General features: G+C 41.2%; 2 protein-coding genes across 2 annotated transcripts in view; both read right to left on the reverse strand.

Annotated features, from left to right (window-relative positions):
• Positions 1 to 13,426, reverse strand: part of OTOGL (otogelin like) — an 83,707-nt gene extending 70,281 nt beyond the window's left edge. Inside the window, 8 exon segments of the mRNA XM_033162657.1 lie at positions 529 to 734; positions 1,627 to 1,748; positions 3,530 to 3,684; positions 5,185 to 5,283; positions 7,163 to 7,229; positions 9,611 to 9,659; positions 11,819 to 11,858; positions 13,351 to 13,426. Of these exon segments, the coding sequence (XP_033018548.1) occupies positions 529 to 734; positions 1,627 to 1,748; positions 3,530 to 3,684; positions 5,185 to 5,283; positions 7,163 to 7,229; positions 9,611 to 9,659; positions 11,819 to 11,858; positions 13,351 to 13,426 (814 nt within the window).
• A 3,808-nt stretch (positions 13,427 to 17,234) lies between these two features.
• RPS16 (ribosomal protein S16) lies at positions 17,235 to 21,167 on the reverse strand. Its single transcript, XM_033162648.1, has 6 exons — positions 21,093 to 21,167; positions 20,930 to 20,982; positions 19,697 to 19,798; positions 18,086 to 18,182; positions 17,616 to 17,663; positions 17,235 to 17,432 (listed from the first exon to the last, which is right to left on the reverse strand). The coding sequence occupies exons 2-6, from the start codon at positions 20,975 to 20,977 to the stop codon at positions 17,287 to 17,289; spliced, it is 441 nt and encodes a 146-aa protein (XP_033018539.1). The 5' UTR covers positions 20,978 to 20,982; positions 21,093 to 21,167; the 3' UTR covers positions 17,235 to 17,286.
• Positions 21,168 to 24,757: the final 3,590 nt, after the last annotated feature.

Consider the following 24,757-nt stretch of genomic DNA (forward strand, 5'->3'; position numbering starts at 1 on the left):
AATGGGAGACACCCAGCATGAATCTCATGTCTGCAATAAGATGACCTTATGCAAGTCATTCTCTCAACATCGGACCCCTATGTTGTAATACAAGGCTAACACCACCGACCTTCCTTACAAGGTTATTGTAAGGATTGCAGCAAGAAAAAATGATATTGTGTACTTTGAACATGCATAAGCATTATATAAATCTATTGACATTTTGCCCCAAACAAAACTTGGGGGGAAAAAGATAACTACAGTTCACAATACAGTGGTACCTCCGGTTGCACACGGGTTCCATTCCGGAGCTCCGGTTGGATCCCGAGGTGTTCGTATCCGGACGTGCAGCGTGAAGAGCGCTTCTGCGAAACTCAGAAAAATAATTCTGGTTTTGCCATGCACCTATCCCAAAGGATACGTAACTGGAGGTGAACGTAGGTAGAGGTACCACTGTACAATATCCTTGCAGTGTTCCCTTACACTTGTAAGAGGCTAGGATCCATGAGGGTTGCATTCACAAATTGTCTGACTCGGCTATCTGCTTACTATTTTGTATTACGAGATCATCCGATGCGTTGCTGTTATAGTTTCCACACAAACCACATGTTTTCCCCTGGTGTTCTTCAGTCAGTTTGATGTAAATCCCGGAGCTTCCATCCCAAGCTAGGGAAAAGCCAAAAGTAGTTTTCACCAGAATATAATCTGCTAATCTTTCAATGAAAATGTTTCCAATTGTTTGGGGCAATCTCAATCTGGGGAAGCAGAAAAAGTTTCAGTTCAAAAAGTGCAAGTCAAGTGCATTTCATGTTGTCTTTTTACTCATTTGATACATAAAACCATACAATAAAAACTATATAAAAAATTAAAATCAGAAATCCACTATTATAGGATATTTCCTTAATTGCCAACGTACACCTGGCAGCACTGAAGGTTTTCAACAGACATATATATGAGGCCTTGCTCACAGCACAGTAAACCATAGTTTACAATGAATGTGCTGATCTCAACCACTTTACTCATCCACACTCTCACTCTCACATAGGAGTAACAAACTATGGTCCTTGGCTTAGTGTTACATCCAAACCAGGGGTTGTGGTTTGTTTCACTCACAACAAACCATGATTTAAAGCCAAGATTTGTTCTTGGTTTACTGATTGCAGTTTCAGTAAAACAAAGCACAATTTTCAGTTCAGACCTAATGTTAAGGCAGGAATCGTGGCTTTTTTCTCCTGCATGTGACTGAAGAGGAGCAAAGGGAATGAGATTGGTGCATTCACAGCAAACCATTAACTATAGCTTTCTGTAGTTCACAAACTGGGCCACTGTACAATCAAAATGTACAGTTGAAATTCTTGATTTTAATTATACTTTTTCCTTTTTCCATCATTCAAACATAAATTGTCACTTTAGATAAATTAATGTGAGCTCATATTATTCCCCATATTGATTTAATGACATTACAGTGGGGTGGGGGGAGGGCAATGCTTTTATACTCCAAAACAATATTTATTTCCTACATCAAAGTTTATTCACACTGGACCTGTAATAGAGCTGTATTAGGGTACATTATTTCCCTAAGCGTTGTCGCAATACTTTATCTCTGATTTTAAAACATCTTTAGATAAAAACTTCTGGACTGTTTACCTGATCCTCCCCTTTCTTACTTCGTGCCGCAATATGATTATTTCCTCCTGATTTGCAAAGAACAAGCTGATTGACCGCAAACAAGAATACACCGAACCAACACAACGTGGGCTGTTGTTAATCTTAATGGGGAGAAATAGATTTACATGAGTAACAAATGCATTATTTTGCCCGGTATTTGCAAGCAGCTCAACTTGTTTTCCAAAAGAGACCAAGTACTGGGACCAATAATACTTTGGGCAATTTTAACTCATGTGCACCTAACTACTCATTCTACGTGCCTATTTCATAGTTTGGTTTTTCACCTTTTAATATTTGTCTGTTGTTATAATTGTTCTCTCTGTTTATATACATTATAAAATGAAATAAGAATAATAAACTTTACCCCCAAATAATACTTTGGACAGCTTTTTACCCCATATTTTTTGTACAAATATCCAAGTACAAAATACATATGCATCATTTCAACTACTTCACAATGCAGCTGAAGAATTTTACCCCTACTTCCATGGACTTTAAACTCAAGTCACAAGCATGTGATCTGTCTTCTGCCTCTTTCCCTTAGTTGTGAGGAATCCTTTTGGGTCTCATGTCTAAACACAGGCACCATAAACATATGTGTCTGAACTAAGGATGGGTGAATCTATCAGTTTTGGTTTCTCTCATTTTCCAGTCTAAAATTCAGTTCCCCATTATTTCCACATCAGTTTGCCTTTTTTTCAAGTCTTCATGAAAATTCATGAGCATTTTATTGCATATTTCTTCTAATATAAGGTAAAAAGGTAAAGGACCCCGGGGATGGTTAAGTCCCGTCAAAAAGCGACTGTGAGGTGCAGCACTCATCTCACTTCAGGCTGAGGGAGCCGGCGTTTGTCCACAGACAGCTTTCTGGGTCATGTGGCCAGCATGCCTAATTTGCTTTTGGTGCAAGGGAACACCTGACTGAAGCCAGAGCACGTGGAAATGCCCTTTACCTTATTTTATTTTATTTTTAAAATTTCTTTCCGCTTTATATTTTTAATAAAAATCTCAAAGTGGTTTACAGCATACTAAATCAATAAAACAATAAAACAATAGCCAGGTGATGTTCCTCTGACACATGAGGAGCCTCTTTTGTGGAGCTTGTGGGTGTGGGCCCCACCCCCTAGGCCAGGTGGAAAGGGCCTTGCAGGGAGCGGCCTTCCCACCACAGCGGTACCTATTTATCTACTTGCACTGGTATGCTTTTGAACTGCTAGGTTGGCAGAAGCAGGGACAAAGCAACGGGAGCTTACCCTGTCGAGGGGTTCGAACCGCTGACCTTCTGATTGGCAAGCCCAAGAGGCTCAGTCATTTAGACCACAGCGCCATCCGCATCCACCCCTAATATACACATGCCTATATGCAATTTTGCCTAATATACACACGTTTGCATAACTATTTCCTGTAATGTAACACATTTTCATGTTGTTTTCACTAATATATTCATTTCAATGCATGCTTTACTCTTGTATAAACATTTTTATATACAGGACTCAGCTGGGGAACTGCACTGCAAAATTCAGCGCACTGCGAACTTTTAAGGATGGTTGGTTTTTGCTTCATGTGTTGCTTTGGAAAGCGTAAATTAGATAGCTTTGGTAATCAAATCAAATTTTTCCCACATCCCTAGTCAGAACTCACAAGCACAAATCCCATGCAAAGGAGATCAGACATAGAATCATACATGTTTCTCTCTTAAACCTGGGCATCAACACCAGCTATGCATGTATGAATTGTCTTGAAAAGCAGATATATATATATTTAAATAAAAAACATTACAATCTGTGCAGAGCAACTACAGAGGAGTTAAAGTGGAAAGAAATGTTGTACACATTTTTTATTCTGTTTTTACTTCCTTCTCAAGCCAAATTCCCAATCTTACCCACACAGTGTATTGAGGCTCTGGATCACTGCAGTCTTTCACAAAAATGTATGAACAATTTCCCGGGAAGTAATAATAGATGCCATCAAATGTTTCAAAGTGATGCTGACCCCATGATTTGCAAATTCCATCTCTGTCTTTGCCAGCATTTGGAACTAGAAAGAGCAAAGTGTTGGTTCGCAGGTGCAGCAAAAGAAGCCCATGTGGCAAATATAACATAGCCCATTTCAAATATATACATCATATCAGATATATATATATATAATATAATGACACATTAAAAATTCAGGTTATAAATGGGATGATTTAAGAGAAGCGTGTCAGATGTAGGCCAGATTATTTGGATCACAATCAAAAAAATCAATTCACATTCACGTTGGCACCACATGAACAGCTTGAGTATTGCGTGTTTAGACCTTTTACCTTTCCCCAAATAAATTCACACCAGAGTCAGATATTTGGTTTGGTTTTTGGCAGAAATTTAGGCCACAACTTTATTGATTACAACCAAGTGAGTGGTTGCATAGGTTCTGGTTCGACTAACTCCCTGCACCCTTGCAGGCAGTGCTGTCCCAGAGCCACGTTCGTAGGACAGCCAAGGATGAACACCAGGGACAGCTGCTGGTTGGAGCACCAATCAGCCGCCCTCATGTCCCCTGGACTCGGGTGCGGGCAGACCCCTTTCAGGGAACGCCAAACCAATGAGTCCCTGGATTCCTCTACCGGAATATCCTTCATTTACATAGGCGTGGCCACCTCACGTGCCATGCCTATCACCTGAACCAGACCTATCCGCAACTTACAAGTTGTGACTAATTGCTACGTGGCAGGCGAAATCCAAATGGCACCAGCCAATCAGCCAAGTGTGTGGTTCCTTCACTTGCATTCAAATTTGGTTTGCAACCAGAGAACATGAGCTCAAGATGGAGCAAAAAATAAAAAATAAAAAAGAGAAGAATTTCACAGATGTAACATCTCTCCTTGCGGTGTGGAAGAGAAGGAAAACAGCACACAGGCTGAATGTTGCTCAACTTCAGAGCTCTTAAAGAGAGGGGATAAAATTGTAATTGCTTGCATTGAAACCCAATTATTCTTGTTAATTAGTTAAATAGTACTATTAATTTCATTGAGATTCATGGCAGACTCACGCAGGTAGACAGCTACTTTCCATGCAATCATGTGGAGGCTGGCTCATGCAACAATTTACTCAAATGTAGTGGCTCACCATGCAGATTCAGCCATCTTCAGCACAGGCTATTTGTGATGGCACAGGATCAGTTCCTGTATCCATTTATCACTGACTCTGTACAGAAACTGCAGGTGGCTGAATATAACCCAGTGTAAACTGGACTTTTCGTGAAACTTCAATGCAATTAAACTGGGATCTAGCATTTGATTATGTTTGTTTGTTTGAAAAATATATACCCTGCTTTTCACCTCATCTGGGTCTCAAAGTAGTTTACAAAGAATAAAAATTTTCCATTCAAAAAAAAAGAGTTAAAATAGTGATATGTGTAACACTTTTACAATTCACTTCCACAAACTGTTGGAAGCAAAATGCAAAAGCATTGTATGCATTACTGTTTTAACAAACAAGGTCGTAACATCTCGCATTAATGTGAAATTCAGCTCCTTAACATCTTCCTGGAACTTACCAATTTGGCACCGTTCACCTTGTGCCTGGAAAGTCTCACAGTCACAAATTCCTGCCTCTGTGCAAACTGCTCCATTAAGGCATTCTTGAGGACAAGAACCTGCACAGCAGAAACAGCCAGAAGTCAACAACACACAAACTACATGAACATTCTGCATAGTTTGAATAAAAGTTTGCCCATATTAAAGAAAACTGTACCAGCTTTCTTCTATAAGACATAAAGACCAAATTATTTTTTCTTTGGTATATTATTTGCCAGTTCTTATGCTAATGGCAGCAACAACAAAAAACAGTGCTTCCTTCCACTTATTGAAAGGTTGTGTTGCCACATGCAGACCGGAAATCACCAATACCTTTATTGCTGCAAAAAGCTACAATGTATCATTCCTCACCAAGCATATATTCAGTTCCTTCTTTTCAAAACTGAAAGAGTTCTCTCAGAACTGAACTCTATGAAAAGTATATACAGTGGTACCTCAGGTTACATACGCTTCAGGTTACAAACTCCGCTAACACAGAAATAACACTTCAGGTTAAGAACTTTGCTTCAGGATAAGAACAGAAATTGTGCTCTGGTGGCGCAGTGGCAGCGGGAGGTCCCATTAGCTAAAGTGGTGCTTCAGGTTAAGAACAGTTTCAGGTTAAGAACGGACCTCCAGAACGAATTAAATTCTTAACCCAAGGTACCACTGTAATAAGTTAAAAGGATCATCCCATATAGGCTTGCCATATATCAGGATAATTCCTGACATGTCCTGATTTTTGGATGTAAAAATGGCGTTGGGGGGAAATGTGGCCGAATTGACAAAATGTCAGGGAAAGCCTGGATGGTACAATGCAGCCCAGGTGTGAGAATGTCCTACAGACATTGCTAAACTACAACTTGGGAATAAGCACCACTGAAGCCAATAGGATGCACTTTTGAGTAAGCACATGTAGAATTGCAGTGTATGAGTGTGAAATGGGAAAACTTTTGTTCAAATCTTTCTCAAGCAGGGACTCACATGGTGGCCTAAAGCATTCCACTTTTCTCTCAGCTTCAGTGCCAGTCTCCAAAATCTCTATCATAACGGTGGGAATAGTACTAGCATACATTACAGGGCAGTTGTAATCATCACTGGGATGCTAGTGAATGTTGATGTTTTTGGATGGTGGCATGGCCTTTGGCTAGTGCAATAAAAGTTTTTGGTGATGATACTGAGATACCAGACACTTGAAATACACTATAAAATCTCAGGTTGTTACATATTAAATATGGAACTTAAGAGTGCATTTAGCCATTTGATTCCATTTATGAACTACTTCCCATAAAAAATATATTGACGCAATCATACAGTAAAAACATCAGTAATCAAAAACAATTTTAGAATTCTATGTAGAACAACAGTTTTTATTTTTAAAAAACGTATGTAAAAACAATTTCAAATTCAATATAGAGGCATAGTAGGTTACCAACTATTGATGCCCTCCACCCCCGAAATAAGTAAGAGCTGTTCGACAGTGGAATTTGCTGCCAAGGTGTGTGGTGGAGTCTCCTTCTTTGGAGGTCTTTAAGCAGAGGCTTGACAGCCATATGTCAGGAATGCTTTGATGGCGTTTCCTGCTTGGCAGGGGGTTGGACTGGATGGCCCTTGTGGTCTCTTCCAACTCTATGATTCTATGATTTTATTGGCTTGGTCAGGGAGCAGGAGAAACACAGTAAATACTTAAACAATGAAAAGTCTTTTTCAGTGCATGGTAAGGTCAAAGAGGTTGCAGCAACTAATGTGTAGAATTGTTGCTATGTTTGCTGGATCCCATGAGTTTGGCCTGTGGTTTCACAGGACCACTTTCAATCCTCTATGTAATAATGTAATAAACTCTAGAAAATCAAATTGTTTATCAGCATTCGTGAATAGAATTACTGGCAATGATTATTGTATGGAACATTTCACAAATGTCTTTTCAAAGAGGCATCATAGTAATGATATGGCACTGACCTCCTGATGAGTTCTGAGCCTGAGAGAAGGCCTCATGTATGTGAGTCCCAGAAGAAACTGCAGCAGTCTAAGAGAGAAAGACAAAGACAAAAGCAAATCGTGCAAGTTTAATTAAAGCCCTTGGAAGTACAAAACAACTGTTTGGTGCAAAAGAAAATTAAGATAATTAAACAAAATTATCCTGAATTAACATAGAGACGGCACGCAAGAGCCAATACCCCTTGATAACTCCAACACTAGATTTGTTGCACAAACAGCAAGCTAACAGACGTGGGCACTACTTAAAATTTATATAAGTGATACATTAAAATTGAAACTGTATTCCATATCTGAAATGTACAGGTTAAATGTACTGCCATTTTGTGTCATTTGTGTCCACCACTGATGTTTCTTAAAAGCCACCAGACTGCTGTTCACACATTCACCCAAGGTGGGAGAGCTGTATGTCTAATGAAGCAGGAGGTGTACACCAATACACATACCTTTGAGGCTACACTTGTGAAGCATGTGACATGTACATATAGAGTATGGACAATGTGCAATTCTTCCCTTACTTTTTTGATCACATGGGTTGGTCCTTTGCACATAAAGCTGCTACACCATGATGGGACAACCTTCCTTTCTTAGAGAATTTGCTTGTTAATAGTGGTAGGTGTTTCCTCACTAGGAGTTAATGTTAAAACTGTAGTTGTTTCTTTAGGGTCTTTTGAATGGGAGAGACTCTTTCGGCAAATTTAGGTTAGTAGCACTGGTCCTGGGACATCCCACTGCTCAGGAAAATGGAAGCACATAACAATGGCATTAGCGGTGAGATGACCTCTTATTTGAGAGAAACTAACTTGATGTGACTGAACTAAAACAGAGGAAGTTTCAGAAACATTCATAATTAATAATAATAATAATAATAATAATAGTAAGGTAAATGACCCCTGGATGGTTAAGTCTAGTCAAAGGTGACTATGGGGTTGCGGCGGTCATCTCGCTTTCAGGCCGAGGGAGCTGGCGTTTGTCCACAGACAGCTTTCCGAGTCATGTAGCCAGCATGACTAAACCGCTTCTGGTGCAACGGAACAGCATGATGGAAACCAGAGCACATGGAAATGCCGTTTACGTTCCCGCCGCAGCAGTACCTATTCATCTACTTGCACTGGCGTGCTTTCGAACTGCTCGGTCGGCATGAGCTGGGACAGAGCAATGGGAGCTCACCCCACTGTGAGGATCCGAACCACCGACCCTCTGATTGGCAAGCCCAAGAGGCTCAGTGGTATGTATCGAAACAGCAAATGAAGGCATCACAATAGTCAAAATAGCAGCTTGGAGCAAGGACGGAGGCCTTGGAACAGCAAAGGCATTTGGTTGAAATGAAAATGGAGCAGCAAACCCAGCAGCAAATTAAGACAATAAAGCAGCTTAATGAGTATCTTAAGGCAAGTCTGAAGGTCTCAGAACCTGCATGAATGTCTCCCAAGTGTAGGGTCTGGGCTCTCAGTGCTGGGACCTGAAAGCCCTCCTTGTTCAACAGGTATTGGTTCAGAGCTGACCCAAAAGCCCGGTTCTCTACTCCACTCTTATCTAAAAGAACTGTGCATTAGGGATGGGGAATATTTTCTGCCAGGGGACCATTTTCCCTTCTGGACAACCTTCCAAGGGCCACATGACACTGGTGAACAGAATTAGAGGCAAAAGTGGGTACAGCAACGAATTTAAATTTTACCTTAGTGTAGTAGGCTGGTTTCAACGCACACAGACACACCTCTCTACCCTCCATCCAGAGCAGCTGGGTGAAACCATTTTGGGGACTAATGCAGGGGCACCAAGGGGTGTGGCCTGGGAAGAGTTCCAAGGACTAGGTACTGAAACCTGGAGGGCTGCATTTGGTCCCAGGCCAGAGGCTCCCCAACCCTGCTGTACATTAAAACCGACCGTTATATTAGAAAACTAGTCTGCAGAGATCTCCAATGTAGTGAGGCACTGAAGCAGGGAGAGCACTTTTCACAAGTAAGCAACTCTGTCCTGGGAACCTATTGTAGAGCGGAGCAGAAGCTGTCACAATAACAGCACCGTCTGAAAAACAGCTCATCTACTGTTTCATGATCTTGCCTTTTGCCAAGCACTAACAAAATTCCCAGTCTCTTTGTTTGCTCTCACAAAAGAGATAACAGTGAAATACACCCCCCTACCCCGCTTGATGTGCGTCACTTGGTTTGTTGGGGTGGTTAATTCAAGAAGTGATTTGCAAAGAATGAATGAATGGCTGAATGTAGGTTTGCATTTTGAGAATTGCAGGAAAACAGGTATGGAAAAGCAACTCCTCCTCATCCCTGCCTTGCTATTACCATTTCCATTCTGTTGCACAAAGGCTTCATTGTAGGGATAGCAAGCTCCCCTTGTAGGCTGATGGGTGAGAGGGTGTGGGTTTTTCTTTTCTCCCTTTGAGGTATAACCTACCTCAGCTGCTAAGAGATCTCTTTTCTGACGAATTGCATTAAATTCATTCCTGGAAGAAAACAAAAAGAATCTTGTATAATCAAAGGTCTCGAAGCAACCTGAATCGGCAGGCTCCCAGGAGAGAGGTGTTTCTCTTTGATTTCTCTCACTTTATCAAAGACACCTTTCTTGAGTTAATTCTTCTTTTCTTTCCCCCCTTTTTAAAGTTCATGTTCAACATTTGTCCCCTCTTTTTCTTCTCTCGGGTGACAAAATACAAGAGGGAACCCCCCCCCCCTTTTTTTATTTGCCTTTCAAAGTGAACAGTTAGTAAGAGAAATAACTCGGTTCTACTTTAGTATGTAAAACAAGAGCTGAATTAAATTCCCCGATCCAAACTGCTGAGTATGCATAGATTTAGGTCAGTGGTCCTACGGGCAGTTTTTAACAAAGAAATATGCTGTCAATTGAATAATAGTCAGTGAGCGTTGAAGGGTGCTCCATAGGCCTTCCAGTCGAAACCCTTGCTTCATGCAGGAAGACCTCAGCAAAGCTAACACATCTTCAAATGGTTATCTAGCCTCTGCTTGAGGTTGCAGTGAGATAGAGCAGCCATCCAGTGTGCCAGGTAATTGATTCAGGTATATGTTGAGGGTTTTCTGCCTTGGGCAAGGTGTGGACAAGATAGCTTGAACAGCTTCCTCCCCATTTTGCTTTTTATGAAACTGGTAATTGAAATGATGTGATACCAAGATCTCAGTCTGTTTTACGGAATATTGTAGGGGAGCAAATGGTGACACACTCAAGTGCTTTTCAAGGTCAGGTTACACCTCACTTGTTTATCTTGCCTGACTTGCAACTGAAATTGCCACCAAAGCAGTGGCAGTTCAATTGTTAAATATAATTTAGCTACTACTGTGTGGACTATCACCTATGGCAACAGCAATACAGAGAAATTAGAATTAATGGACTCTAAGGATAGTTTTAAGATCCAAAATAACTACCTCTGCTTTCAATAACATAAGCAGTTATCAGGTAAATTATTCTTACTAGGCCCTTCATCTTCTGGATGGCCTTCCTTATTTAAGAGCATCCCATTTAATTGAGGGTAATGTGTCCTACATTGCTGCATGCAAATAATTTGACAAAGAGATTAGGCCCTACATTTTTTGGGGGGGGTATTGTGTTTAAGTCTACAAAACAGTGTATCTTTCTACTTAAAGAGAATCCTAATTAAACTGAAATAATTGATATACTGGTGAAAATCAAAAAATTAGAATATTGTGGAAAGGTTCATTTCTTTCAGTACAAAATAAAATAAAAAATTACTTCCAGTAGCACCTTAGAGACCAACTAAGTTAGTTCTTGGTATGAGCTTTTGTGTGCATGCACACTTCTTCAGATGCACACGAAAGCTCATACCAAGAACTAACTTAGTTGGTCTCTAAGGTGCTACTGGAAGTAATTTTTTATTTTATTTTGTTTTGACTATGGCAGACCAACACAGCTACCTACCTGTAACATTTCTTTCAGTAATTCAACTTAAAAGGTGAAACTAATATATGAGATAGACTCATGACATGCAAAGCAAGATATGTCAAGTCTTTATTTGTTATAATTGTGATGATTATGGCATACAGCTAATGAGAACCCCAAATTAACAATTTCAACTTTGGGGTTTTCATCAGCTGCACGCCATAATCATCACAATTATAACAAACAAAAGCTTGACATATCTCGCTTTGCATGTCATGAGTCTATCTCGTATATTAAACTCCAGTAGCTAACGAAAACAATTGCTTACATAAATGGACTTTTCCACGATATTCTAATTTTTCGAGTTTCACCTGTATATTGACTTTATACTTCCACCACACCCATGCAAGTAGCGTATTATAATTGGTAGTTCAGATAAACATTTTCAAATATTTCTTTTCAGCTCCAAGCACCATGTAACACAATCAAAAGCACTTTTTTCCCAAGCTTGCCTTACATTCAATTACCGCAGTTACAAAACAGGCATATTTCATTACCAACAAAATGCCTTTGGGTGACGTTTTGCCTGCTAATGCTCTGAAAATCACCACGAAAATTTTTTTGTTTAGCACATACTTGCTTAATTCGGCTACTTTTTATTTCATATACTGGTACTTCCAATGCATCAGAGTCATGCTATACACTCTTATTGAATGGACTATTATATCCTGCAAATGATGAATGCAGACTCACCTTGGAGTTCTTTTCAGAAGAGACAATTCACAGAGGGATCCTGTTAGATAAAAAAAAGGCAGAAAGACTCTCACTCTTCCCCTTTGTATCTGCTCTAGACTGAGCTCAGAAGATTACGATGAATCTGAGTTCAGTTTTAAAAACAAGGATGAGTTGTACTCTTACAGAAATGTTTAATAGGATTTTCCGTTAAGATGCAACCAGACAAAGGTAGAATACAGACTTTTTATGAGTGGCACAACCCTGTTATTTGAAAATACTGAAGTGTTTGGGAACTCAGAACTTGCTGCTTTCGAACACATGAAGAAAACTGCATGCACTGCACAATCTAAACTATGTTTACTGAGAGATAAGTCACAGCGTGAATTACATATACTGTATCTAGGTATGCTTTGGATGACAGCCATATGAAATATAAGGCTTAAGTGGAAGTCCTGCAGTGATTCCTATGCAATCCTTCCAAGATCAGGCTCACTGTCATTAAATATGAGAGTTCTGACTTGGAAAAATCGACTCTTTAGCACCCTTTTTAGATAACACACAGAGCCATCTGTTTCAATCCGTATCTACTGCATGACAAACTATTATTTATGCATTTTAAGTTTTGCCATAAAGCCATAATGTCTCAAACAATTCCTCAGACTCTCCAGAACTTCTGTTATTAGCATGCAGGATAAAAAGTCAGCTAAGAAATACTTCATCAGTTAAATGTTTTTTTCTAACATTTCAACGCTCTGAAGGAAAAGCAGAACTCCAAAAGAAAGCTGTAAGTTACTTGGAAGGGAAATAAATTTGCACACTTTATTGGAAACAAATCCCGTTGAATACAGTTGGACTGGCTTCCACGCACAGAATTGCATTGTTAGCTGTTTTAAACCAAAATTCCTCAATTTAGACCACAACTTTTTTTTACCGCATCAAAGTTGCTTTTGTTTTCAATATACCTGAGATAAATAATACACCTTATTCAGTAACAGAAATAGGTTTTTATTCTTTTGCAAGAAAGGGGAGAAAGCAACCAATTGCATTTTATTTCTTACAGCTTTTATCAATTATTTGTAGTAAAAAAAAAAAACACCAAGCAAACAAACAAAACTTACCTTCCAAGGAAAACAGCAGAAAATGAACCCAAAATATGTCCCACAGTATCATGAAATTGACTTTTCTCACAATGTTCATTTCAAGGTAACTTCTTAAGATGGAAAGTGTCCAGACTGGTGCCCTTAACTATGATGGCATCTTAAAAGTTAACGTCCTTCGCAGATCTTTTTGTAAATTTGGTAAACTGAAATAAAAAGCAGAGGGGGGGGGGGCAAAACGGAGCTCTCTTGCCACTCACTTTTTTAGAGCTTTGGAAACCGCAGCATGCGCTTTGGCTGGGTTTCTCTCATTAGTAATGCATGGTAGCTCCTTACCTGAGTCAGTATTAGTTACACGAGACCTGACGCTCCTACTCCTCTTTTGGACTGAATCAACCCTTTATAACGCTTGGGGACAGTGACACAGAAAGAAATCTTTCTGTGTCACATTACTTTGAGAGATCATTTTGCACCTGTCTGCTTTGAAGCCCGCACTGACCAAGAGTTCCTCCCCCTCTCCCATCTTCATCTTACAACCACAACTTAAGAGTTCAAACATTCAGAAACGTTCGTCTTTGAAGCTCGTTTGTTTCATCAGCAATGATGTCAATTTACATCAAGCAAGCATCCATCTGTAATGGGTTTAACCTGAATTTCTGAAATGTGACTGTAATCCTCTCTCTTACATTGTGCATAGTCTACACAAATAAGCGATGGCATTCTGATGTGTGTAGGGCTCCCAAAGACGTCATATATGGAACCGTATCAAGTGACAGAACAACTGCCTCTTGATCAGAATACTTCAGCAACTCTCATAAAAGAGATGCAAAGGAATGTGTTCCATTCAAGTGATGGGGCTAGGGGAACACTAGTCCCTGGTGTTGGAATCTGGTCAGTATGTCATGCAACAGGAGCACCCCCCCCCCCACATGAACATGTCTGGATGTTAAGATAAGGGAAACCCTGCTGGTAGGTCTGCCACCCTTCCTGGTTCAATGAAAACCTAAAAGGACCTTGCTTGTGGTGGACCCCAGGCAGAGGCGCCATCTTCTCAAGATGATTGAGGGAGCCTGAGATAATGTCCTGACATCACACATGTGACGTTGCGAGGAGCCAGGGGGCAGAGCCAAATGCCCTCTGAACATTAAGGGGGTCTGGCCCCCTCCAAAAAACACTGTGAGTTCCAAAAGTGCATTGGCCCCTCCGAGCTGAAATGTCGCACCCCAGGTTGTACAACTTGCACCATCACAGTATGCTTTTTAACTGATCAAGACACAAAATTTCTTTGCCCAAGCCTTTGATGGAGTTTTCTCTTCCCTCCTCACTGCTGTGCTTTTATTCTAATAATTGTTGGTGTCGTGGTTTTATTTATTTTAATACACACTGTACTTTTTTTCATTGCGATATTTAACTCAACTGGGGGCCATTTTGGTAAAACACCAGCTTTGCAAGTTCAAATAAACAAGCAAAATTATCTGACGAGGACAAGGTTATATCACCAGACTACCTGTATTTAGCAACTATTTCAGAAGAGAACATGGGAAAGTTCTTTACCAGAAGGGATGTGAAAACAGCAATCACAGTTTCAATAACGTTTAGAATTTCCAGCTGTAATCCCCCTCCGGCTCTTCTGGGTTGCAACATGCAAATCCTTCCACACGGCCAAAAAGTATGCTCAGGCATTAGAGGGGAGCTAAATGTAACCTGTTGGCACTAATATTATTTAAAAGCTTGTGCTTATTGTTGCTGTGGACTCACACAAAGCCATTGTGGCCCTCTACTTAAAACATTTTGTGTAGCAAGTGTTCAGTTGAGATAATGCTGCGGTAGCATAATGCTATGTAGCGCCTTTGCAGACAAGAAAACCCAGTGCAAATACCAAGATACAGAGTATAACCACCACATCTTCTGCTTCATGCCTCTTCCTTAAGTGTTCATCGACATTAACGATCACAGAGAACAAGGCATTAATTGTGTTCGCAGTCCTAGTTACCAGGGCTGTGACACCCATCTGGAAAAATCCTGAAATGAATTGGATTCAACTGGGATTCTTCCAGACTGGTGCAAGTCCACTCTGAGTGATCTGGACTTGTCAAAAGCAGGGGAGCAATCAGGTTACGAGGAAGAATGAGACTGATGCAGGAAGTTCCACCCACATTATCTTTCCCCACCACTACGCCACTTGCTGCCTGCAAGGCCCGCACTTCAGAGCCCAAGTCAGGCTGGGGTCACAGCAATCCTGCTTGAAATGGGTCCCAAACCAAAGAAGGGGTGCCTACTAGATACCATATGAGCTTAGTAACAAGGCAACAGAACCAAAGGGATGCTGCAGTCTTAGGTCCATTCACCCAAGAGAAAGCCCAATTAACTCAACAGGATTTGCTTCTAATTAGATGCACAAGATTGCGTGGTTTCCTTTTCAGAACTGAGGAAACAAGATTATCAGTGACAGACAGGAATGAATATATGCCTGCAACATACAAGCTGGATTTACTAGTCATTTTGAACAATTGAAAACATTTTTTCCTTCCATCTCCCACTTGTTACTGCTTGTTCTAGTAGCATTCTGCCTTATTGTTTCGGCCATCACCACCAATATTGGGAGGGTGCACCATCTCCGATTTATTTATATTATGATCAATACAAACCTTAATTTTTAAAAATTAGGTTACCTATAAGAGAACAATAATGGTTGTCAATAACGAACAGCTCCCAGCAACTTGCAAATTCTGTAACATTCTAAAATATTCCATTAATGGAAAGCAGCACAACTCTGTCTCTATTAGATATTGGCAAACAGAACATCATCTACAAAAGAGAAACAAGAGATTTGAATTTCATTTTATGTCTGAGTAGCATGCTCGAAATCTGTTGTTGGGAATCACAAGTACAGAAAGTAGCATTGCACTCAGGTCCTGCTTTCAGGCGTCCCATTGAGTGTTGGGCTAAAAGTGCCTTTGGCCTGATTCAGCTGGCTCTTCTTGCGAGAACCTATTAACAGAATGGTAATGTGCATGGAAGGAAGTTGGAGCAAAGGAATCCAATGTGGTGCCCTCCTAACAAAATGGGGAGTATTTGAAGACCCTAGGAAGTTTCAGGACATGGGATTAAGAATCCCCCCCCCCCGCACTGGCATTATCAGAACCAGCACCTAATTATGAAATTCACAGGCATATGCCAGACACAGAGGAAGGACCCGAATGAATTTCTAGGATAAATTTAGTAGGCACATTAAGAAAATAATAGGCTATAAACTAGTGTCTTACTAGCATGTTCATCTGACATTGGGCAAAATGGTAATGCCTGTGGTTAGAAAACCTGCACTAGGCATTCCTATTTGATGCAGTGTAATGAGCTGTTGGGATAATATTTAGAAAAATATCACTACTTTATTGCCAAGCACAACCCAGCATTGTTTACTCTATTTTTTAAGTAACTGCTTTATTCCTCAGAGATGTCCATTGTGATATATACGCTCGTGCTCCCACAAAAACTATAGATGCACAACTGCATGGGGAAAAGCTAATGTACAGGCTTACAGTGGCAGAGCTTCATGCTCCGGCACCGGGGGGGGGGGGGGCTGGAAGCAGGCGGGGGTGGGGTTGGTGCGTGTTCTGGGGGTGTGGTGTGCCAAGATGGAACCCTAGCGGGATCCTGTTGCCTGGGGCACCCCGCAGTGCAGGCTTATCATGTGGAGCAACAGCAGCCATCTGTAATCAGAGCTCTGGGACTTCTATTAGCCAAACACAATTTGTAGGGGCTAGTTCCCAATAACTGTGCTCCATCAGTTACCTACCGGTATATACAGGTTGAGTCTTTTAAAAGAGGCCCCGTGGAACATGTGTACTCTGTATCCACGGGACCTCTTTTAAAGGACTCACCCTGTATAATCACACGGTGGAATTAATTCAAAAACTGCAGTCTTATACGCACTTTCCTGAGAGGAAATCTGATTTATTGACTTTCATCCATACAATTGCACCTCAAGACAACTAGTAGCAGCAACAGTGATGATATAACTTCTGCATTTACCTTTTTGGTGCTTCTAAAATACTCTATCCAGCTCTTTCCTACTCAGACTCCTTACCAAATAATGGACAAGTGCCAGGAAACAGGAGACAGCCAGAAGCAATCACATCCACTGCTTCTTTTGTGATCCCTTTAAGTCCCTTGACCCGTTAAGATTCCCTGATCATACAACAGGAAGGACTATGCAGCTTAAAAATGTGTTTTACACGCTGCAGTTATATCCTGTAACTTCAACCAGCTGATTTATTTTCTTCATGAACACCCAAATATGCAGAGAATTGTGTAAAGTTTTCAGACAAACACAAGAATTCAGTTTTCTCCATCTTTATTTAAAAGACTGAACAAATGCATAGTTTTCTTTTAACGGTAAGACTTCTGGTAACGTGCACGAGCACCAGGTCCACCAAACTTCTTGGATTCACAACGACGAGGATCAGCAACCAAAAGGGTCCTATCGTACTGGATAAGGATATCCTTTATCTCCTTCTTGGAAGCTTCATCAACATCTTGGGAAAACAAAATATTACATGCATTAGTCCTCAAAATATTCACTTATGTACAATGCTGGATCTGGCACAGAACAGTATAATTAAGTACCAATAATACTCTACAAACTGTCACCCTACACAACTGGTCTGAAGTTATGAATTTGTAAGAGACAAGAAAAAAAGTTACACGGAGAAACTTACATTTCTGGTAATAAGCCACCAGCGCTTTGGAAATAGACTGCCGAATTGCTGTAGAAGAAAGCAACAATTAGCACTAGATACAAGCTGGTTAGCAAGGTGAAATGCAGACCAGAGCACATAACTATGGCGTGACTGGGGTTATTTAGGTAGTACCTCTGAGCTAATATGACTATGCACACATATTGCATATACATGTACTCATCTACAGCAATACTATCCTGCACATTCCTGCTCTCTTTTGATCTGGGATCTCATGTATAAATTTGAGAAAGGGGGAAAAACCTGATACAAGAACTAGCTGGCAAATTTAATAGATGGGACTCTAGACCTATCAATATTCTTATAACATCTATAATTGCACGAAGGTGGCTAAGAAATACTTATGAGCATTTTAGGAAATGGCTAATATATGTAAACAAATGTCTGTTCTTTTTCAGCCCAAATGAACAAGTATTGCTTATAAGTCATACCGTATATTTGTGCTACGTGACCTCCACCCTTCACACGGACTCTGATGTCGACTCCTGCAAAGCGCTCCTTGCCCAAAAGGAGAACTGGTTCAAGCAGCTGGAGAAAGAACATTTAAGTTATAAAATGCTTAAGCACTCATGATCTCAGCACACTTTAATTGGCAGTGCAGCTACAAGTTCTGATTCTGTAATGTAGCGATTACAAAATAATTATTAAGCCTGCTCTATGTCCAATACATGTTTATCAGGCTGAACTTACTGTATGCAGGAAAGGAGAATAGATCACTAACAGCACAATCCTATGCACGTCAACTCAGAAGTCCCACTGTGCTTAGTGTGACTTACTTCCAGGTAAATATGCACAGGGTTGCATCCCAGGGATATAGTAAGAATGATTGTGCTTTTAATTACTTCAGTGTATGACTGCATCACCACCTAGAATGCAAATTATTTTTTCCTGTTCAATCTACCTGAAGCACCACTTCTCTCCATACATTCCTAGTCATTCTGTGAAATCTGCTGGAGAAAAATGGCTAACTTTCCCTTTATGACATGTCTGGAGGCCACAAGAGATGAGGTATTTAGCACCTATACTGTAGTATCTATATCTGACAAGTGTTTTCTGTGTTTAGTTTTAGACACCAGCTTACCCTACCACGTGACCCAGTAATGTTGCTTTCATATTTGCCTATTTATGTTTTCACTGTTATGTGCACTGCATTGATGTTATGTGCACTGCATTGACACCATTTTTTCTTCTTGATTTAGTGGTATAAAATGTGTGTACAGTGGTACCTCGGGTTACAGACGTTTCAGGTTACAGACTCCACTAACCCAGAAATAGTACCTCGGGTTAAGAACTTTGCTTCAGGATGAAAACAGAAATCGGGCGGCGGCAGGCCCCATTAGCTAAAGTGGTGCTTCAGGTTAAGAATGATTTCAGGTTAAGAACGGACCTCCGGAATGAATTATGTATGTAACTAGAGGTGCCACTGTATAAATACTTGTACCCTGTCCATCTGATTGGATTGCCCCAGCCACTCTGACCAGATTTGATTATTTACCCAGATACCCACTTCTGTCCTACTTCTCCACTGCACTGCAGAAACACAGTACTGGTGGTCTAAACAAGAGCAGCCAACATGTGGCCATTCAGATGCTGTGAGGCTACTGTTCCCATAATCCCCAACCACTGGCCATGATGGCTGGGAAAGATGTGAGTTGGAGTCCAACAATAACTGAAAAGCCTCATACTCCCCCCCCCTCAGCTTAAAAAAGAGGCTTATCTTTTAATAGGTATAGCTAAATAGTATTCAAGGGCACAGAAACATGCAACACTGCCCTATTTGCTTTCAAATTCTTGACATCCCCTTACCATAGTGATTTCCGAAGTATAACACTACCCCAAATGCTAAGAGGCAGTCCCACTGCAATGACCGTTAGGAAGCAGTGATAGGTGCCTTCTTCACCCACCCTCACAAAAGGTATTTGCATAGCATGACCCTTTTATTTACTTGGGGGGGGGGGGGGGTTCCAGTTAGTACTAGTATGCTAGGTGGTACCTCGATACAACAATAATTTCATGGTGCTAAAATGAAAGTAGCAACTTACTTTGTACTGCAGAGTTCTGGGCTCTATCATTTCCAGAGGCCTTCCATTCACCTTAATGAGGCCATTTCCTCTTTTGCAGTGAGCAACTGCAGTAGCAGTTTTCTAAAATAAAGTAGGGGAAAAACAAGAACAATTCTAACATATAGTATGAGCAGCATTAATTGTATCTTTCCCATTCTAGAATATAATTCTGAAGCAACCCCTATATACAGATCACTACTACTAAAACCACTTTCAGTAGCTGTTAGATCTTGCTCATACTTCAGTGTAGCTTCTGCCATTCACATATATCTATAAAATCCTATCCTCATTTCTCATTATGCAATGTAAATCCTTTTTAAAGAAAAAACGCTGCAGAGCTCAACAACACTAAAATGCTGGGAAGCACAACTGGTGAGAGAGCACTGTTGCATTCATGCCCTGCTTCCAATAGGCATTTGCACAAGCTATTGCAGGAACAGGACGTTGGGACTACATAGACCCCCCATCCCAATTCAATACTCTTCTTTTTTATGTTCTTACGGACAACTCCGGACTTCAGCATTCATGGAGCAATGGAGTGGCAAAGACCCATTAAAAGAAAACGAGGCTGTACTCCATGTCGCATGTGAACTTAATATATACCAAGGCTGGGGTAGGGCAGTTAGCAATATAGAAATGGGAAACGAATACTTAATGACATAACATTAAGAATAATGCACAAACTAATACGGAAAACTGAAAAAAAAACCAAAGCAGAAACAGCCCATTCGAATAGACAATAAAACAAAACTCGATTTATTTATTTTTAAATTACACTGTAAGCTTTTCAGAAGGCAAAGGGAGGGAAATGTGTTTACCTGGCGCCTAAGTAAAAAAAAAGGGGGGGAGGCCTACAAAAGCCACGTGGAGAAGGACCTCCCATCACTCCGCCAAGTTGCCAAGGAATGAGAAAACAAGACAACTCGTCGGGAGGAGCAGGGCGCTGAACCCAATTCGCCCTCCACTCAAGCAGCTGCAGTTACTTTATTTTTGGGCGGCGGGAGAAAAAGGGGCAATGAATTATGCGAGGGAGCCGAGGCGCGCTAGGAAAAGGGGACAACCGGCGCCTCCACCGCAGCAGCCAAGACTCACGGGGCAGAATGAACCGATAAGGTCCGGTACCCGCTCCCTCCCTCCCTCCCCCTGTACAGCCATGGGAAGGAGCCAGGCCCAACCACCACCACCACCCCCCCTCGGCCCCGCCAGCCTCACCTTCCTGCCGAAGACCTGCACGCTCTGGAGGGGTCCCTTAGCCGGCATGGCGCCTATGGGAGGGGAGAAAAGCACAAAGAAACGGGCGAGTGAGAGACCAGCTCGCGAGACCCGCGATGAATGCCGCGACGAGGAAAAGGCCGGAGCCCCACGGATCACCCACCTTGCCGTCAGCGAGAGCGGAAGAGAAAAGGAAGCGCACGGGGTTTCACAAGCCTATCTCGCAGGGGCAGGCTCGGTCGCGCAAGGCTTGACGTCGTTTCCGGCGACGACACGCGCTGCCTGGCAAAGCTTCCGCTGTGGCCTCCCGTCGCTCCTGCTGCTGCTGCCGCCGCCGCCTAAGGGAAATGGCGGCGCTCGCGGCTCTCTTTTTCGCAGGGGTTCCTCCGCGAGGGTCACTCCTGTGTGGAGAGAGAGAGAGATGGTAGGGTGGGGGGGAGGCAGTCAGGCGCATTCATGCTGCATAACGTTTAATAGGCATATTCCCCCCCCCCACCTGATGTTGATGCTCGCGCTGCTGAAGCTGCGAACTCACCAACGCTTTAAAGCGCATTCGCCGCCGCCGCCGCCGCCGCCCCCCCCCCCCAGCCTCCTCCTTCCAAAGACTTTCATAGCTGTCAACTTTTCCCTTTTCTTGCGAGGAATCCTATTTGGAATAAGGGAATTTCCCTTTAAAGGGGGGAAAGTTGACAGCTATGGAGTTGGTTGAAGTTTGGTGGGCCCTGGAACTCTTAAGAAGAGTACAGTTCCCATAATTATTTAAGGGAAGGCTTCAGATATGCTTTATAAGTGTGTGTGCAGACTTACTCACCCCTGCCATCCTGTATTAGAAAAGCGGTCGTCATGGATACTCAGACAGAAGGCTTTTGAATACAGTATATGCTTTGCCCAGCCGTTTTATGGCAGGGTAGCAATTAGCATTTTTTTAAATCTCCTGATTACGCTATATCCACCCTCCACAACCCAGATAGTGTGAGAATAATGCCACCCATTCCATAACCACTGCTTATATTTCAAAATGAATTCCCTTTATTGCAGTGAGATCTACTTCCAAGTAAATCTGCTTAGCGATTACAGCCACCCTTATTCCTGTTTACTCAGAAATAGGTTCCGCAGTTTTGGTGGAACTTAAACTCATATAAGTAAGTGCAGGGTTGCCATATTTCAAAAAGTAAAATTCCTGACACCTGCAAAGTTGTTGAGCTCTTTTTGGGAACAAACCCCAGTTGTTGAGCTTTTTCGGGGAAACCTACCCCCAAAATAGTGATTTTAAGCTTTGGGAGCTGTTTCCCCTGCTTTTTCTATCGTGTTGCCATACATCCAGGTTTTCCCTGACATTCTGCCAATTTGGCAAAAAAATTCCCCCTGACACCTCCCGAAAAACGGGACATGTTAGGAAGCAAGCCTAAGTAAGTGCAATGTTAAGCACATAGAATAAGCAAAGGATAACATTGTTAGGATCACACACAAAATAATGCCCTTTTGCTCTGGATAAACTGATATTCTGTCACCTTTTAGTATTGTACTCTTCCCACTAACACCTCTCCAAAGTTGGTATGACTAGACAAGGGAAGGAAAGTCCCTTTAACTATGACTCGAGCTACAATCCTACACACACTAGGAGCAAACACCATTCAATTTACTTATGAGTAGACATGCAATGAATTATGCTGTGAATTTAAAAGGGCCACTGAATATCTTTAAGGTGCAAGGGTTGAACTAAGCCTATAGTTGTATCAGGAAACTGAACCAAGTTGCACCTATCCCGGCAACCACCCACTGGACCAAAGTGCAGCTGCTGGTTCTATGCAGTTTAGTTCTTGCATAATAATGTCATGCCGCAGCTTTGCAGTTGCATGGATGTAGGGGAATCAGATTCAGTTTGCAGTCCTATATCTGCTTGAGAGTAAATACCATTGAACCCCATGAGATTTGCTTCTGAGTTCATACATACAGGATTGCACTATCTGTACTTTTCCCATGGAAAACCCCAAAAAGAATGCTGGAACACAGAGGTTTAAAGCATGGACATGTGCCTGGAAAAGGGGGCAAAAGGTAAGTGGACAAGCCCACTAGTGTTGACTGATAATATTTTCCAGCTCCAATCACAGAGGTTATTCATACATGCTTTATTTAATATTTCTGTTAGATTGTTTTCTACTTGTTCCATGGTCCTGCAACACATTTTTTTCTTTGCAATTTATGCAATTGAGGGGATTGCACTGAATTCACTGTAAGCAGTTAGGCATAATTGGAAGCTATAAACAAAACAAAATTAAAAAAAAAATATTTCCAGTAGCACCTTAGAGACCAACTAAGCTTGTTCTTGGTATGAGCTTTCGTGTGCACGCACACTTCTTCAGATACCTACCTGTAACTGGAAGCTATAAAAACTTCCTGTTTGTCCACAGTGCCATCATATTGACTTATGGAAAATGGAAGCAGTTCCAGGCCAATAGTGGATCCAATACAGTGGTACCTCGGGTTACAAACACTTCAGGTTACAAACTCCGCTAACCCAGAAGTAGTACCTCGCGTTAAGCACTTTGCCCCAGGATGAGAACGGAAATTGCGCCACAGCGGGGGCGGGAGGCCCCATTAGCGAAAGCGCGCCTCAGGTTAAGAATGGTTTCAGGTTAAGAGCAGACCTCTGTAATGAATTAAGTTCGTAACCCGAGGTACCACTGTATGTATTTTGTTTCTGGTGCATAGCCCCTGCCACAGACTGAATCGATCAGTTGTAGTCAGTCTTACTTCCCATATCCAGTCCAACTTATGCAGGGGAATTCACTTTCAAATAAACAAGTTTTGTGGTATATATCACAATGAATATCTCTGAGGAATAAAGCCATTAAATGCAAATGTTATTAGATTAAACAAATAATGCTGGGTTGAAAGTAATGGTTTCTAGGTAGGTCATGTATTTCTCCATATTTTGTCGGACTTCCTTCAAATTAACAAACATTTTTCAGTTCATCCAAGGTTTGCCTTCTCTCTTGCTGTTGTTACTCCACTAGTAATAAGAATAAAACTATAAAATGTTACTAGAAATTTTATTTATTAGAACTGGAAGCCTCCTGTTTTATAATTTTCCTCCTTCTCATATGATCCATGTTGACTACCTGGTTTTGCAAATTGCCAGAATTGGTATGCCACCTAGCGGTTATTTTAAATATTTTCTTATCATTGATAAGCATAACACAGAATAAGAATAATACCACTATGACTGTACCTTATTTGCCAGAGGGCTTTGAAGTAGAGGGAGATTTGAACATTCAAACCCTTGTCTTGCCCTCAAGTTTCTGTTGTGGAGCTAATGAAAGTGCATAGAAGATAATTCCTGTTTTTGCATTTTTCTTTTCTTTGCTATTGATGGATAAATAACAAATGTCTGACATTTCAGTAGACCTACGTACTATAGCAAAGTTTATGTTCCTTAGAAGGTAGAGTACTTAAACATTTGTTTTGTAATTAAATTTACATTGGACAAATGGACGGCATTAGTCGTGACATCCATAACTCACAGATGGCATTCTCTCTCAACTTCATTCAGCATACATACCGGTAATTTCCATATTAAATTTGTTCAGCATGAACGCTGTAACCATTGCTGTGAACACACACATGCGTCATCTCGTTCTTTCTAGCATATTTTATAAATGACAGTCATGAACTACTTGGTATTTCAGTAAGCTATGGAAAGTGTGAGTTTGCTCTTTCTTGCCAACATGGACATTATAACTTGAGTGTGCTTGGCTTTCTCAGTATATGTTGAGTCAATGAATGCATTATTAGGCACATCATATTTGGAGATAGGCATCTTCAGTG

The sequence above is a fragment of the Lacerta agilis genome, chromosome 10, assembly GCF_009819535.1.
Source record: "Lacerta agilis isolate rLacAgi1 chromosome 10, rLacAgi1.pri, whole genome shotgun sequence".
Taxonomy (NCBI): domain Eukaryota; kingdom Metazoa; phylum Chordata; class Lepidosauria; order Squamata; family Lacertidae; genus Lacerta; species Lacerta agilis.

Coding starts and splice junctions, on each gene's coding strand:
- RPS16 (XM_033162648.1), bottom strand. CDS start 20,977: ATGCCGGCTAAGGGACCCCTCCAGAGCGTGCAGGTCTTCGGCAGGAAG. Junction 18,183..19,696: donor CCAGAACTCTGCAGTACAAA/GTAAGTTGCTAC, acceptor TTCTTTCTCCAG/CTGCTTGAACCAGTTCTCCT. Junction 17,433..17,615: donor GGTGGCTTATTACCAGAAAT/GTAAGTTTCTCC, acceptor TGTTTTCCCAAG/ATGTTGATGAAGCTTCCAAG.